The sequence below is a fragment of the Tenrec ecaudatus genome, chromosome 18 (assembly GCF_050624435.1).
Source record: "Tenrec ecaudatus isolate mTenEca1 chromosome 18, mTenEca1.hap1, whole genome shotgun sequence".
Lineage (NCBI taxonomy): Eukaryota > Metazoa > Chordata > Mammalia > Afrosoricida > Tenrecidae > Tenrec > Tenrec ecaudatus.
In genome coordinates this window covers 44226190-44242507 of record NC_134547.1, presented here as the reverse complement: position 1 = coordinate 44242507, position 16318 = coordinate 44226190, and the positions used below count along the sequence as shown (strand labels likewise).

The 16318-nt window shown below is 39.5% G+C and overlaps 1 protein-coding gene across 2 annotated transcripts in view; it reads right to left on the bottom strand.

Annotated features, from left to right (window-relative positions):
• The window catches only part of RBL2 (RB transcriptional corepressor like 2), an 82075-nt gene that overhangs the window by 5055 nt on the left and 60702 nt on the right, over positions 1 to 16318 (bottom strand). Inside the window, exons 18-21 of one of the 2 annotated variants that reach the window (XM_075537373.1) lie at positions 7981 to 8052; positions 6711 to 6813; positions 5666 to 5874; positions 4875 to 5039 (exon numbers count right to left, since the gene is read on the bottom strand). In XM_075537373.1, coding sequence (XP_075393488.1) covers positions 4875 to 5039; positions 5666 to 5874; positions 6711 to 6813; positions 7981 to 8052 — 549 coding nt within the window. The remainder of the gene's footprint in view (positions 1 to 4874; positions 5040 to 5665; positions 5875 to 6710; positions 6814 to 7980; positions 8053 to 16318) is intronic. The other variant, XM_075537374.1, reaches the window with a different exon arrangement.

Sequence of the window (16318 nt, the reverse complement as noted above, 5' to 3'; positions counted from 1 at the left end):
TCTTGGGGGCGTGGCTGGTGGGTTCAAACTGTTGACCTTTTGGTTAGTAGCCAAGCATTAACCAGGGCTCCTCAGCTTTCAATTCTGTGACTCATTCTACGAAATTACCAAATTCAAAGGCTAACGAGGCCAGTACTTTACAAAGTAAGGGCCAAGCTTGCATCCTGAAGGGTTAATAAGGAATCCGTTTTGAGTTGATAGCCAGGTTAGAAAGTTGGTGTTCTTATGGATTCTTATCACTAATATGTGCCTACAGTCTGAAGGACAGTGTCTTTTTAACTTGTGACCTTGGACTTAGTTCTGGGTGGCTAGGATCAGATAACAGTGCCACCGAGGTGACTTGAGGAGGGAAAAATGGGAATGGGTTTCCCTATTTTGGGGACTGGGTTCATGCTATCCTTTCTCTGATAAATTTTCTTTATATCTGTCAAAAATCAGTTGCCCATATTTATACGTGGATCTATTTCTGGACTCCACTCATGTTTACTTATTGACATGTTTACTCTTTTGCCAATGCTACAATGAGTTAAGTGTATAGCTTTTTAATAGTAAAACTTGAAATTAGATAGAGTCCACCAAATTTCTTCTTTGCTATTCTAGACCCTTTGCCTAGCCTTGTAATCTTAAAAAGCAATTTGTGTGTTTATACAAATACTAATCACAATTTATCTGAATCTAGGATTTTCATTGAAATTATGCTGAGTTTATAATAAATCAACTGGAAATAATTGACATCTTAGTATTTTTTTGCAATCACATACATAAATATCCGTTGCCAATGACTCAATTCCAACATTTTAATGGCTGTCTTTAGAAGTAGATTGCCCGGCATTTCTTTCAATGCATCTCTAATTAGACTTGAACTGCCTGTCTTTTGGCAAGCAGCTATGCAACACAGGGACTTCTTTCTAATCCATGGACCTTGGTATTTTTCTCAGTCTTTTAATTTGTATTAATATTTTGTAGTTTTTCAGGATACAGCTCTTACACATCTTCGGTCAGATTTGTCCTTTATGTAATTTTTAAATGCTATTGTAAATGGTGCTTCAAAATTTTTCCCTTCTGATTAACTACTGTAAGTACAAATACATCTGATCTCCCCGTGACCCTTCTGTAAGGGGATGTCCAGTTGTCTACAGATGGGCTTTGGGTCTCCACTCCACACTCCCTCAAGGAGGAGACGAGCCAGTCGGTGCAGGGTAGCAACAATGAATCTTACAACTTTCCTCTAGTTCTTTAATGTTTCTTCTTCCCCACTATCATGATCCCAATTCTACTGTACAAATCCGGCTAGACCAGAGGATGTACACTGATACAGATAAGAGCTGGAAATAGGGAATCCAGGGCAGATAAACCCCTCAGGAGCAATGAGAGTAGCGATACCAGAAGGGGGGGTAAGAGGAAGGTGGGGGCGAAGGGGGGAACTGATCACAAGGACCTACATATAACCCCCTTCGCTGGTGGACCGACAACAGAAAAGTGGGTGAAGGGAGACATTGGTGAGTGTAAGACTTGAAAAACTAATAATTTATAAATTATCAAGGGTTTGGGAGGGAGCACCGACGGTAAGAATTGACACCAAGGCACAAGCAGAAAGAAAATGTTTTGAGAATGATGATGGCAACTAATGTACAAATATGCTTGACACAATGGATGGATGTATGGATTGTGATAAGAGTTGTATGAGCCCCCAATAAAATTATTTTAAAAAATACATCTGATCTATTTTCTTGTAACCTAGCTCAACTTATATAAGTTCTTTGATTTTTTCCCCTTTGTGTTGCGTATAGAATCATGTTGTCTGTGAATGCAGTGTTTTATTTTTTCCTTTCTAGTCAGTGTGCCTTAACCTTGCCACACTGTACATATGAGGCCTCTATTACAGGAGTGGCGCTAGCAGGTATCACTGTCTTGTTCCTCGGTCTTTAGCATTTACTCTTTCACCATTAAGTATCATGTGAAACAAAACAACAACAATAAAACCAACTCGGTGCCACTTGAGTCAATTCCAATTCCTAGTGACCCCATAGAGCAGAGTAGAACTCTTCCTGTGGACTTGAGACTCTTTACAGGAGTAGAAAACCTGGTCTTTCTCCCATGCGGAGACTGGTGGTTGTGACCTGCTAACCTTTAAGTTAGCAGTCCAATGCATAACCACTACACCATCAGGGCTCCATAAGTATTTCAGTTACATGTATTAGAACATGCCATTGTCAGAAGCAGTACCCTAAGAGTTTTTATTATGAATAACTGCTAGATATTTTCAAATTCTCTTTCTTCATCTCTCAGGGTAATTTATCATCTTTAAATATTTCATAGAATTTACCTTGGAAGCCAATCTGGGGCTATAATTTTCTTTGTCGGAATGCTTGAACTGCAGATTCAATTTCTGTAGTATAGGTATCGGGTACTACGAATACTATTTCTTGAGTGAGTTTTGGGAAACACTGTTCTAGACCACAAACCAAGTCAATAAAATTTAAAACATCACATTTTCACTCACTGTAGTGGAATTAAATCAGAAACCAATTACAAACATACTTGGACATTCTCAAAATTTTGGAAACTGATATACATCAATGGGTCAAAAGAGAAATCCAAGAAATTAGCTTTTTGTGGTGATAGTTTGTTTTGCTTTAAATATAAATTAGTACATTTTTAACTGAATGCAAATGTAAGTTTGATATACCACGACTGTGGTATGTAATTAAAGCAGTTCTTTCCTTTCCCTCTAAAAGAGGGAATTTGTGTAGCACCTACAATTTTACCTTAAGAAGCTAGAAAAAGAGCAGAAATCAGTGAAATAGAAAACTAAAAAAATAATAAAAAGTAAAACTCTAGGGAGAAGATTAAAGGAAAAAATAGATATAATACAAGTTACCAATATCAGAAATTACAGAGATGTCCCTGTGGATTCTACAGGCATTAAGAGGATAATAAGGATTAAGAAAATGTCATGCCCATAAAACCAATAGTTAAAAGACATAATCAACTGGTAATTTATACCCATTTACTTGTAAAGTTATGTACCTTTATATTTAAAATGGATTATTTGTACACAGCTTGGAGCTAGATTCTACTCTTAATCCAAGTGGTTAAATATTGGGGCTGTTAACTCTAAGGTCAGCAGTTCAAACCACCAGCTGCTCTGGGGTTATAGAGAAGTAGTAATAGGCTTCATTGAAGATTTATAGCCTTGGAAACCCTCTGGGTCAATTCTACTCTGTCCTGTGAGTCAGAATCAACTAAATGGCAGTAGGAAGAACTCATGTGACATGGTTGTGTTAATATATTTCATTTTTCTATCTGTTTTCTATTTTTCCTTCATTTAAAAAATCTTTTTAGCTACCTTTTGAATTTTTATGAATTCAATTACTCTCCTTAGCTAGACTTTCCTGATTCCAGGATCAGATTAGTAGCAATGCATATTCTTACAGTTTTATGATTCTTCCATTTAATGTTTTAATTAATGTTTATTTGGTAAAAGAATGAAAATCTATTCTTAGAAAAATTGTCAAAGGTCATTTCCCCCAACTCCAATTGCTTTCTTGTCTATTATTATATGCTTATCATTTATTATGGTTTCAAAACAACTTCACCAGAATGAGAGTCAATCTATATATTGAAAAAAACTATCTTCATAATGGTTTTCCTATTCAGAAAAAATGAGCCCTTCTCTACTTAGTCCAGTTTATCCTAATGCAAATTTGTTCTAAGGTATGTGATACTTTACAATGTAGGACACATTTTTTCTATTTTGTTTATATTTTCTAAGAAGCTTTTGATGGCTTTTGTTTCTCCCAACTCTTAACTTGAGAGCCTTATTTTTAAAGCTTACAAAGGTTTAAAGAATACTAAACTGAATACCCTTTCATAAGTGTTTGGTCATATTTGTTTTTCTTTACCTCCTTCACTTACATACTTACTTTTTCCTTAAGTTACAATTTAAAAGTAAGCTACTGGCATTGGAACATTTTACTTCTGAATAGTTTCTGTATATTTCCCTCTATAAAAGTCCACATTCAAATTTTACCAGTTCCAAGCCTTCCCCCCCCCCCCCCCCCAAAAAAAATTTTCCTGTAGGACTGTGTTTTTCTATGTCAGGTCCAGGGAGAGATCATGTACTGCATTTAGTTGTCATGATTCTTTGCATCCTTTAACCTAAAAGAATACCCTCTTTTACCATTTTTCATTGATCCTTTTAAAAAATGTTTAAGAGTCCAGACCATTTGTTAGGTAGATCTGTTTATTTTCAATCAGTATTCATACCCTACAAATCTAATCCTGTCAGGGCTTTAAGATTAGTTTCCCTCCAACATGGATTATGATTCCCAGTGATCTAGCAGCATTGCCCCAAGGACATCGTTTTCTTTGCACTCTGCTTCTTACGGAACACCCTCCCAAACCTTACTAACTTTTCATCCTTTAAAGCTGGGCCCAAGCGTCTCTTTCCAAGACTGAGGCAGATGTTACCGTACAAACCTGTGCTAATAAGGCAGTGCCTGTCTCAGACATTTCATGATTTGTTGGGGGATGGGGGGGCATGGAGAATGATGCAAGTTTTCTTTCCCTATCATATTTTTATAAGATTATAATTATTATAAATGGAATAAAATCCTTTAGACTTAAAATTCAGACTTCTAACAGAAATATTAGAATACACAAATAGGAATGGAACAAGTAATAATGAATCCAAATCACTTCCCTATTTCCAACCCTAAAATATTATTCAAAGTAAAGTAAAATTGGTGTTTTAAATTGCTTGTCTGTAGCAGTTCTGTCACTCTAGTGAGTGCCTAACAGTCTAGCTTAAATTTTATTTCTAGTGTCCTCAGAATTTTGGAGGAGTTAGGCCACTGACTTCAGTTACTTACCTTTGAAGGGCTATTGCTGAAGTAGTAGAAAATCTTTTCTCGAGGAGTAAGCATTGTTTCATTCTTATGTGGGGAAATGTAGATAGGATGACTCTGAGACAACTGTATCCGGCGAGGTGAGCTTGTTCTCACAAATGGGTAGGGTGAGAGTGGGGGTGCATCCATCTGTTAAAAAAAAATTTTTGTTCTTGGAATGGTAAACAGTGATGTATTAGCAATAATCAAGCCTGGAGAAAAATCAATGAGCAAACATTCCTAAGTGCATACGATAAATATACATTTTTCTGACTGGGGCTCTTGAAAGTTCATGGAAAAATGGGTGAAAATATAATGAAACTTTTCCACGAACTTTTTGAAGCCCATTCATAAATGTATTCTACACACACATACTGTACTGTTAAATCCTCACAATAACTATATAAACCAGGAATTATTCCTATCCCCATCTTAAATATAAGGGGGCTTCAAAATTTTATGGAAAAATGAAATCGAAAGATTAATTTGATGAAACAAGTTACAGGGAAGTTCAATAATTTGCAAGGTCATCACTTTTAGACTGGTGGATCATCCTGCCCCACACCATCTGTCTCCTGCTCTGTTTTGCTGTGTAGGGAACCCACCCTCACTTTACTTGTTTAATGCCTGTGACAATAGAAAATTATGTTAATCAAATCTGTTAGAGACTTCTTCAGTTTTATTTAGCCCCTCCAGAAAAAAAAATAGTAAAACCAGTTTATAAATGGAACACTTCACACATAGGTGATGTATAAGACAATCCCGACTAAACTTACTATGTTTGCTTGAGAGTATTTAATAGCAAATGTTTTAATTCGTTTTATGTAGATGCTGTTGTAGAACTGAATGAGATCTCCCCTTTCCTCCTCTTCCAGGTCACTGTTGACACCTGTGAGCCGAGTAGGTGTGGGAGGGGCACTGCTAGGATGTGGGACTGGCAAGGTGCTGCTTGACCTCATGATGATAGGACTGGAGTCTCTGCTGGCTGCAGTGGTAGAACAAAGTACGTTAGCCACAGAGAAGCTGGTGGTCTGTGGTAAAGAGCACTGCATAGGGAAATTCTGAACTGAGACCTCCACTACTTTAATGATAGTAGTCTCTCTACCACAGGGGCAAAGCACAGAATGATTATTAATACTTACAGTACTGTGCCATATATGTAGCAGTAGCAAAGCAGTTTCCATTATTAAAGTTACCTAGGCTTTCTAGGACGTAACTGCATTAAGTCATTCAAGCAGAGACCAGCAACGGTACTTCTGTAGTCTTGCTCCAGGTAATGTACCACTTTGCAAACTCGGAGCACAGATTCTTATCTGAGCCTTGTCATGAATGATGCACCTCAATGCTAAGGGATGAATAGCTATTCCACTAAGTTAAGAATTTTATTTCAATAATTCCATGGCCAGTGAAACTGTAATAGTTTAATAGTATTTAATCTAGGCCTCCTAGGGAATAAAAGTAAAATTTGTTTAAGAGTTCAAAAGTGGCACTTTAATTTTTTCCCCTGAAACTCTTTATTGTGATTTTGGTGATTATGAGTTTTACATCCAGCAATTTAATACAATTCATTTCAACTCATCCATTTCAATTCCCTCAAGGTAAGTCACATATCCCACTTTTTCCCAATGTTTCCTATTTCCATTCCTCCTCCTCGTAACCCTCTATCCTGATAAACAGTGTCCCTTTGATCTTACATGGCTGATTTGTCTACCATGGGGGCGAATTCAGTTCCAAATCTGATGAGACACTAAAAAATTCTACTCAGTCTCTATACAACCGAATAAGCCTGGACTCTCTTATGATTTTGAATATTGCACTTACTTCTGTCTTTGTTTAATTCTGTTGGGGAATTTTGATGGCTTCTACCATCACTGCTTCCAGAATTTCTTCTTCTTTTCCCTTTTATCAAAACACTTCTGTACACCTTTATTGACACAGTGAGAAGGGGCAGAAACTAGTATTTACTTGAGCACAAACTAGTTTATACAGCATTGATGTGATTCTCAAGTGTGATTCTCAAAAGAATCCCAGGATCTACATGTGACCTGCTCCCTGGGGGACGGACAACAGAAAAGTGGGTGAAGGGAGATGTCGGACAGGGCAAGATATGACAAATAATAATTTATAAATTATCAAGGCCTCATGAGGAGTGGGGAACGGGGAGGGAGAGGAAACAAAAAGGAGAACCTGATGCAAAGGGCTTAAGTGGAGAGCAAATTCTTTGACAATGATGAGGGCAATGAATGTATAGATGTGCTCTACACAATTGATGAATGTATGGATTGTGATACTAGTTGTATGAGCCCCTAATAAAACGTTTAAAAAGAAAAAGAAAAGAAACAGGAACAGGAAAAAAAAAGAGAAAGAATTGTGCGAGTCCCCAGTAAAATGATTTTTTAAAAAAGAAGAAATGGAGCCCTACAACATGAATGAACCTTGAAAAAATTTTTTAAAAAATCCCAAAAAACCCCATGTAACAGCCAGAAGATCCAGGATTTAAGTGAGGGCCTGTCTGACTTCAAATTCCAATTATTGCTTATTAAGTACAGAGCAGTACTAGTAAAAATAACAAGAAAACCACCAAACCTACTTTCATCCAGTGAACACTAACTCATGGCAACCCCACATGTGATAGAAGTAAGAAATAGTTCAGAAAAAATTCAAGCTGGGTAGGTTCAAACTTGCAACTGACTTTAAGGTTGAGCGCAACCATTTATGCCACATGGTGACCTTGCAGAGTAAATAGTAGCCAACAATAAGATCAAATCAGAGAGTGAAAAGGTGCTATAGAAACAAAAAATTCATTCATAATTTATTAATTAAGCTCGTCATCACTTCTTAACCTTTTGGCTACGATCAAATGAAGAAGGCAGTCAGATATCACACATGGTTGTCTTTGGAGGGGAAAGATGGCAAAGTAACCAACACTTAAAGCCATATGTCAATCACTAAAGAAAATTAAGCAAAGATTTCCCATAAAAGTCTTAGTAGTTCATTCTGGAGATAAGCCCACAGAATCAACTATGGTAATTAAAAATAATCCATTACGTGATTTAGCTTTATTTTAGAACTTACAGAATGTATACTTTACCTGGCTCCGGGCCTGTGGCTGAGTTCTGTAACAACGCATAATATTCTGGAAGGACTGGTCTTCTTTTGTGACCTGTGAAAGAATTAAAGTGTTCTTAAATTGATGTGCAGCAAAAGAGCATGAAGAGTTCTATGGTCCACTTCTCCAGTGAGACTGGTGAAAATTATTTTTAACAAACAAACTACACCATTAAAAAAAGTCTCTGGAGGACTTCCGGGAAGATGGCCACAGAGTGACACATACCAGAAGGACTCCACAGAATTCAGCCCAGGAGAGTTGTTTAGAGGGAAATTTAACGCTGCCAAGAACGCAGGAAGACCATCATAAAGATAAGTAAGCACAGACCCATGGAGTTTTGAGGGGCTGGGGGCTTTTGGCTTACCTCAGTGGAAGCTGGCTGGGGCTTGACCTTGCACCCCCCCCAACCCCCCACCACCTCCCCACTGTCTCTGCCTGAGCTGGGACCATTTGGAGTCCCTAGAAAGGCTTGACATTAACACAGTTACAGTTTACCCCTGCCTGCCTCTGGGCAGGGACTAGACCCTTGCAGCTCCACGGGCAGGGATCGGGGTTCAGCTACATTGTTGCTTTTGTTTCCCTCTTTATATCCTGGCACAGTCTAAGCGGTTTTACTATTTAATTTTTTCCTCCTCCTAGTGTCTTTCCTGTTCTCTCACACTGCACTGCTGACTTCCACAACACTCCCCTTAGCCTAGGACATTTACGCCTGCACCACACCCAGCTAGGTGAGCTCCACCCTGTGTAGATATCCTGAGACTGGGGAAAGCCCTGCTTTCCGTCCAGGAGATACTCTGCCTACCTTCTTACCGGAGAATTCCTGACTGTACCTGGAGGTATAAACCAGCTCGCCCAACACTAGTCAACATTCCAAGCTGTTGCAGGAACCTCTGCCAAACCTCTGCAAAACCAAAGCAGGCAACCCACCAGCCTTCTGGGGCACTCCCCTGAGAGGGAAGCCACAGCAGGATAAAGTGGTAGGTTAATTCCACAGTGAAATTAGCTGTAGGCAGTTCGAAGAAGCACTCCTACAAGTCCCCCAGAGAGAGCCAGTGCTCTTCGACTCCCTGGAAAATGGCACCTGGCTCCTCTAAACACAACGCAAAACAACACAAGACAAACAGCCATCAGACCCAATGAACTCAATGAAAAAACAAACAAAAGGCAATGGCAGATGTATCAAACATAACGACATGCAGAGAAGAAGCAGACATTGAACTGCCACAGAAAGAAATTTTCAGAAAGCTGCTTGGAGTCATACAGGATGTGAGGGAAACAATACAGAAAAAGGATGAAATGATAGAGATCAAGGCCACACACCAAAGGGAAATACAGGAGCTTAGGAAGGAGATAACAAAATCCAGTAGCAGAAACATGGACCTCGAGAATCGACTGGAGGAAGCAGAGAACCACATTAGTGACTTAAAGGATAGTGAAGCAGACTTTAACAAACGCAAACAAAAATCTAATATGATCATCAGAGAAACTGAAGAAAACCTAAGAGCTATGTCTGATGCTATGAAGCAAAACAACATTAGAATTATTGGCTTACTGGAGGAAGATACAACAGAGTCATCTGCAACAATACTAAGAGAATTCTTTAAAAAATTTTTTTAGTTAGTTAGTTCAAGGATCGTTTGTTGCTTAGGAGAATTCTTGGAGGAAAACTTCTCCAGCTTAATGAATGAAAACCAGGCAACCATTCAGGAGGCTGAAAGAACACCAACTAGTCTGAATCCCAAGAAGTCAAGGTACATTAAACTATCCAACTTTGAGGAAAAAGAGAAAATCATGAGGGCAGCTAGGGAAAAATAAGCAATCACATATAAAGGTTCTCAAATAAGAATATGTTCAGACCTATCAGCAGAAACTATGAAGAAGAGGAGAGAGTGGAGTAACATATTCCAAAAATTTAAGGAAAACAATGTAAACCCAAGAATACTATAACCAGCCAAATTATGGATCAAGGTACATGGAGAACTGAGTCATCCCAGACAAGGAAAATCTCAAAGAATACATTAGAAGAAACCCAGCCCTACAAAAGATCCTTGACAACCCAGTATGGGCAGAAGAACAACACTCATCAAGCAGAAATAAGAGACCGCCACATAAAACAACCTCACCCAGATGGCAACAAAGTGAAAACAGACCACAAGATAGCATTGGCTTAAGGCTGGAAAGAACTCAAGAATGATACACACATGCACAACACACTAATGAGAAAGGCAAGTAGGAAAACACGCAACAGAAAAGGTAATAAGATGACATCACAGAGTCCGCAGATGGAGATAATAACCCTGAATATCAATGGCCTGAATTGAGGCATTACAAGACTGGGACTAGCACAGACTGGCTTAGAAAACACTCCCCCCATCCCAAAACAAAACACAACCCATCAATCTGCTGCCTACAGGAGACACATCTCAAAGCTACAGATAAAAATAGACTGAGAACCAAAGGTTGGAGAAAGGCATACCAAGCAAACATTAGTTCAAAATAAGCAGGGCTTGCAATACTAATCTCGGATAACACTGACCTCAAAGTGCAAACTATAAAAAGAGATGAGGAGGGACACTATCTAATGCTCAAGGGAATGGTAGACAATGAACCACTAAGCATTGTAAACATATATTTCCCGTATGAGAGATCCACTGAATACGTCAACCAAACACTCAAATCACAGACTCAACAATTATAGTGGGTGACTTCAACACACCGCTTTCAGAGAAAGATCACAGGGAAAGAACTCAACAAGGAGACCAGAGATCTAAACAGTATAATTAGACTATTTGATGTGATAGATATTTACAGAGCTTTTCAGCCAAATTAAAAAAAATCACATTCTTCCCACGCTCACATGGCACACATTTGAAGATAGACCACATAAGGGGCATAAGGTGAATCTACATAAATTTAAGCACATTGATATAATACAGACCTCGCTCTCTGACCACTGTGCCAAATCAACAAAAGGAAGACGAAGAAAACACGAGCAATCAATTGAAGGATACATAACTCTACTGCAAAAGGAGTGCGTACTGGCACAGATCAGAGATGAAATTAGGCTATTTCTAGAAACCAATGAGAATGAGCACACAACGTGCCAAAACTCATGGGACACAGTAAAGGCAGTTATCAGAGAAAGTTTCATAGCAATACATGCACACCTGAGAAAGGAAGAGAGACTCATGATTGATATGCTGCCACAAAATTTACAACACCTAGAGCAGAGGCAGCAGGACAATCCTAATACGAAAAGAAATAAATGATAAAAATCAGGGCTGAGATTCAGGAGAGGGAAAAGAAAACTATGGAAAAAATTAATGCTGCTAAAAGTTGGTTCTTTGAAAGGATAAAAAGAATCGACAAACTGCTGGCAAACCTAACCAAAGAAAGGAGGGAACAAATTTTAATAGCAAGAATAAGGGATGAAAGAAGGGAGATTACGATACACCCTAATGAAATCAAAAGGATAATTACACAGTACTACGAAGGATTGTACTCCAATGAATCCAACAATTTGGAAGATATGGACAATGTCTTGGAAAAACAATCCCTCCCTAGACTATCCTAGAAGGATGTCAAGAATCTCAACAGACGCACAGCAACAGAAGAAATAGATAAGGTTATCAAGGGATTACCAACAGAAAAACTCCCTGGGCCAGACAGTCTCACTGGAGAATTCTACCAAGCATTTAGGGAAGAATTAATACCAATCCTAGACAAACTCTTCCAGAACACAGAAAAAGACAGCAAACTCCCGAACTCCTTCTATTAAGCTAGTATAACTCTTGATACTAAAACTGGGCAAGGATCCCACAAGGATTGAGAACTACAGACCAATATCCCTAATGAACATCGATGCAAAAAGGCTTAACAAAATACTAGCCAACAGAATACAAAAGTATATAAAACAAATAATTCACCATGACCAAGTGGGATTCATACCAGCGATGCATGGATGGTTCAACATACAAAAGACCATTAGTATTATTCAACACATTGACACGAAAAACTGTAAGAACAACATGATAGTATCGATAGATGCAGAAAAAGCATTCGACAACATCCAACACCAATTCCTGTTTAAGACACTTGAGAAGATAGGAATGGAAGGAAAATTCCTCAAGACAATACAAGCTATATATGAAAACCAACAGCCAACGTAGTAGTCAATGGAGAAAAGACTAACACAATCTCACTGAAAAAGGGGACCAGAAAAGGATGCCCCTTGTCACCACTCTGATTTAATATCATACTAGAGACTTTAGTTAACACCCTAAGGCAAAGAAGAGACATCAAAGGTATTCGTCTGGGGAAGGAAGAGGTGAAACTATCATTTGCAGATGACATGATTTTATATATGAAAAATCCCAAAAGTTCCATAAGAGGAGTACTGGAAGCAATAGAGGGAGTTTGGCAGAGTGGCAGGATACTAGATCAACAAATAGAAGTCCTTTGGAGCAGCACACCAACATGGGTGATCATGAAGGGCAGAGGAACCAGGTCTCAAACAACAAAGGTTGGGGGGGGGGGTCGGGATCACATCACTGTGAATGAGGGGGAGTGCATCATGGGGACCCAATGCCCATCAGTAGACAGTGGGACATCCCTTGCGGAGGGGTAGTGGGAAGGAGATGAGCCACTCAGGGTTCAGTGTAGCAACAATGAAACTCAAAACCTTCCTCTAGTTCTTGAACGCTTCCTCCCCTCCCAATTATCATGACCCCAATTCTACCTTGCGGACCTGGTTATACCAGAGGATGTACAGCGGTGCAGTAGGGATCTGGAAACACAGAGAATCTAGGGTGGATGAACCCCTCAGGACCAGCGGTGGGAGTGGTGACACCAGGAGGGAAGTGGGTGTAGAAAGGGAGAACCGATCTTGGAGATCTATGTGTAACCTCTCCTCTGGGAGATGGGCAATGGGGAGGTGGGTGAGGGGAGATGCCGGGCAGAGTAAGATAAGATGAAATAATTATTTATAAACTATTAAGGGAGCAGGGGGAAGGGGAGTGCGGGGAGGGAGGGGGAGGGGTGAAAAAAAGGGAAATCGAGCTGATTCCAGGAACCCAAGTGGAAGGCGAATTTTGAAAATGATGAGTGCAATGAATGTATAAGGGTGCTTTGCTCAATTGATGTATGTATGGATTGTGATAAGAATTGTATGAGGCCCAATAAAAAGATTTACTAATTAAAAAAAAAAAGTCCATTGGACTATTATATGTATTGGATAAGACCACAGAAGAGATCAAAAAGGTGGTACCCTTCACAATAGCCAAACACAAATTGAAATATCTAGGGATATACCTGACTAAAAGAACAAAAGATCTATACGGGGAAAACTACAGAACACTATTACAAAACCAAAGAGTGACCTCAACAAATGGAAGAATATCCCATGCTCGTGGATTGGAAGACGCAATATAGTCCAGATGTCAGTTCAGCCAAAGCACTATATACGTTTAATGCAATCCCGATGCAATTACCCTCATCTTTCTTCAAAGAAATGGAAAAACTGATTACCAACTTCATATGGAGAAGGAAAAGACCCAGAATTAGCAGAGAACTCCTCAAGATGAAGGACACAGTGGGAGGGCTTGCTTTACCTGACTTTAGCACATACTATACAGCCACAGTAGTCAAAACTGCATGGTATTGTTACAGTGACAGATACTCAGAGCAATGGAAAAGGACTGAAAACCCAGAAATAAAATCATCAGCATACAGACAACTGAGCTTTGATAAGGGCCCAAAAATATCCAATGAGAAGTAGATGCCATCTTTAACAAGTGGTGCTGGAAAAAAATGGATATTTACCTGTAGAAAAATGAAGCAAGACCCTTATCCCACTCCATGCACAAGAATAAACTCAAGGTGGATCACAGACCTTGAAATAAAACCCCAAACAATTAGGACCATCAATAAGGAAATTGGGACCAATTTGAGAACTTTGGCACAGGGAATACATAAGATATCAGAAATACGGAAGGACACAAACAGAGGTAGCACAAATTGACAAATGGGATATACTGAAGCTAAAACACCTGTGTACATCGAAAGAATTCATCAGGAGAATAATGAGAGTCCGTGGACTGGGAAAACATCTTTAGCAATGACACATCAGACAAAGGCCTTATTACTAAAATCTACAATACTCTGCTAGCTTCTAAAAAGAAAAAAAAACTAATTGCCCACTGAAGAGGTGGGCAAAGGACCTGAGCAGAAGTTTCACAGGGGTTGAAATCTGAATGGCCAACAAACATATGAGAAAATGTTCCCGATCTTTAGCCATAAGAGAAATTCAAATTAAAATAACAATGAGATACCACCTAACAACCTCAAAGATAGCCCAATTCAAAAAATCAGAAAGCAACAAGTGTTGGAGGGGCTGTTGGGAAACAGGAACTTTCATATACTGCTGGTGGACCTGTATGTATGTACAGCCACTATGTAAATAAATCTAGAGATATCTAAAACAGATGGAACTCGAGCTACCAGATAACCCAGCAATCCCCCTATTAGGCATATACCCAGAAGAGGCGAGAAACAAACCACAACCAGACATCTGTGCTCCAATGTTCATCACGGCACAGTTCACAATTGCAAGGAGCTGGACACAGCCCAAATCTCCATCAACTGATGATTGGATTAAAAAACTGTGGTATATACATACAATGGAGTACTACGTATCACTAAAAAGCAGTGATGAATGTATGAAGCACATTGCTGCATGGGAAGAACTGGAGGAAATAATACTAACCGAAGTAAGTCAAGCATAAAAGGACAAGTACATCATGAGTGTGTTGAGGTAAGCTTTAAAAAAAAAAACACATGCAAAGGGGCATAGGGAAAAAGCTACTATATACAAACATTCCAAATTGATGGTGAGGAGGGTGATCCAAATTGGTGGTGAGGAGAGTGTGGGAGGCCTGGTAGGGCAAGATTAAGGGTAATATAACCAAGAGGAATTGCTGAAACCCTGGTGGGGACTTAGCATGATAGTGCGACAGGATCAAGGTCAAGGGAAATAGAGGAAAGAGCTGAGAGGCAAAGGACATTTATAGAGGTTTAGGTAAAGACATATACATATGAGGACGGGGAAATAGATCTATGTGCATATATTTATCAGTTTAGTATTAAGGTAGCAGAAGGACATTGGGCCTCCACTCAAGTACTCCCTCAATGCAAGAATACTTTCTTCTATAAATTGGCATTCTATGATGCTCACCTTCCCGACACATCCACTGAAGACAAAGCGGGTGAATAAGCAAATGTGGTGAAGAAAGCTGATGGTGCCCGGCTATCAAAAGATATAGCATCTGGCTGGGAGAGTGTAGGGTGAGTGGGTTGGAAAGGGGAAACTGATTACAGGGATCCACATGTGACCTCCTCCCTGGGAGAGGGATGGCAGAGAAGGGGGGGAAGGGAGACTCCGGATAGAGCAAGATATGACAAAATAAGGATGTATAAATTACAAAGGGCACATGAGGGAGGGGGGAGCGGGGAGGGAGGGGAAAAAAAAGAAGACCTGATGCAAAGGGCTTAAGTGGAGAGCAAATACTTTGAGGATGATTGGGGCGGGGAATGTATTGGATGTGCTTTATACAATTGATGTATGTATATGTATGGATTGTGATAAGAGTTGTATGAGTCCCTAATAAAATGTAAAAAAAAGAAAAGGGAAAAAAAGAAAGAAAGAAAAGAAAATGATTAGGGCAAAGAATGTACAGATGCGCTTTATACAATTGATGTATGTATATGTATGGACTGTGATAAGAGTTCTATGAGCCCCTAATAAAACGTTTAAAAAAAAAGATATAGCATCTGAGGTCTTAAAGGCTTAAAGGTAAACAAGTGGCATCTAGCTCAGAAGCAACAAAGCCCACATGGAAGAAGCATACCAGTCTGTACGATCACGAGGTGTCAAAGGGATCAGGTATCAGACATCATCAGAACAAAAAATTTTACCATAGTGAATGAGGGGTGAAGTGCAGAGTAGAGAACCATAGCCCATATGTAGGCCAATGGAGATCCCCTGGCCAGAGGGGTCTTGGGAGGAGACGACCCAGTCAGGGTGCAATGCAGCAATGATGAAAAATACAACTTTCCTTTAGTTCCTAAATGCTTCCTCTCCTCCCCCTCCCCTCACCCCTATCATGATCCAAATTCTCTCTTTCAAGTCTGGCTAGACCAGAGGATGTACAGTGGTACAGATAGGAACTGGAAACACAGGGAATCCAGTTGTGTGAGTGGCGATACTGGAGGGCAGAGGGAGGGCGGGTTGGTAAGGGGAAATCAATTATAAGGATCTACATGT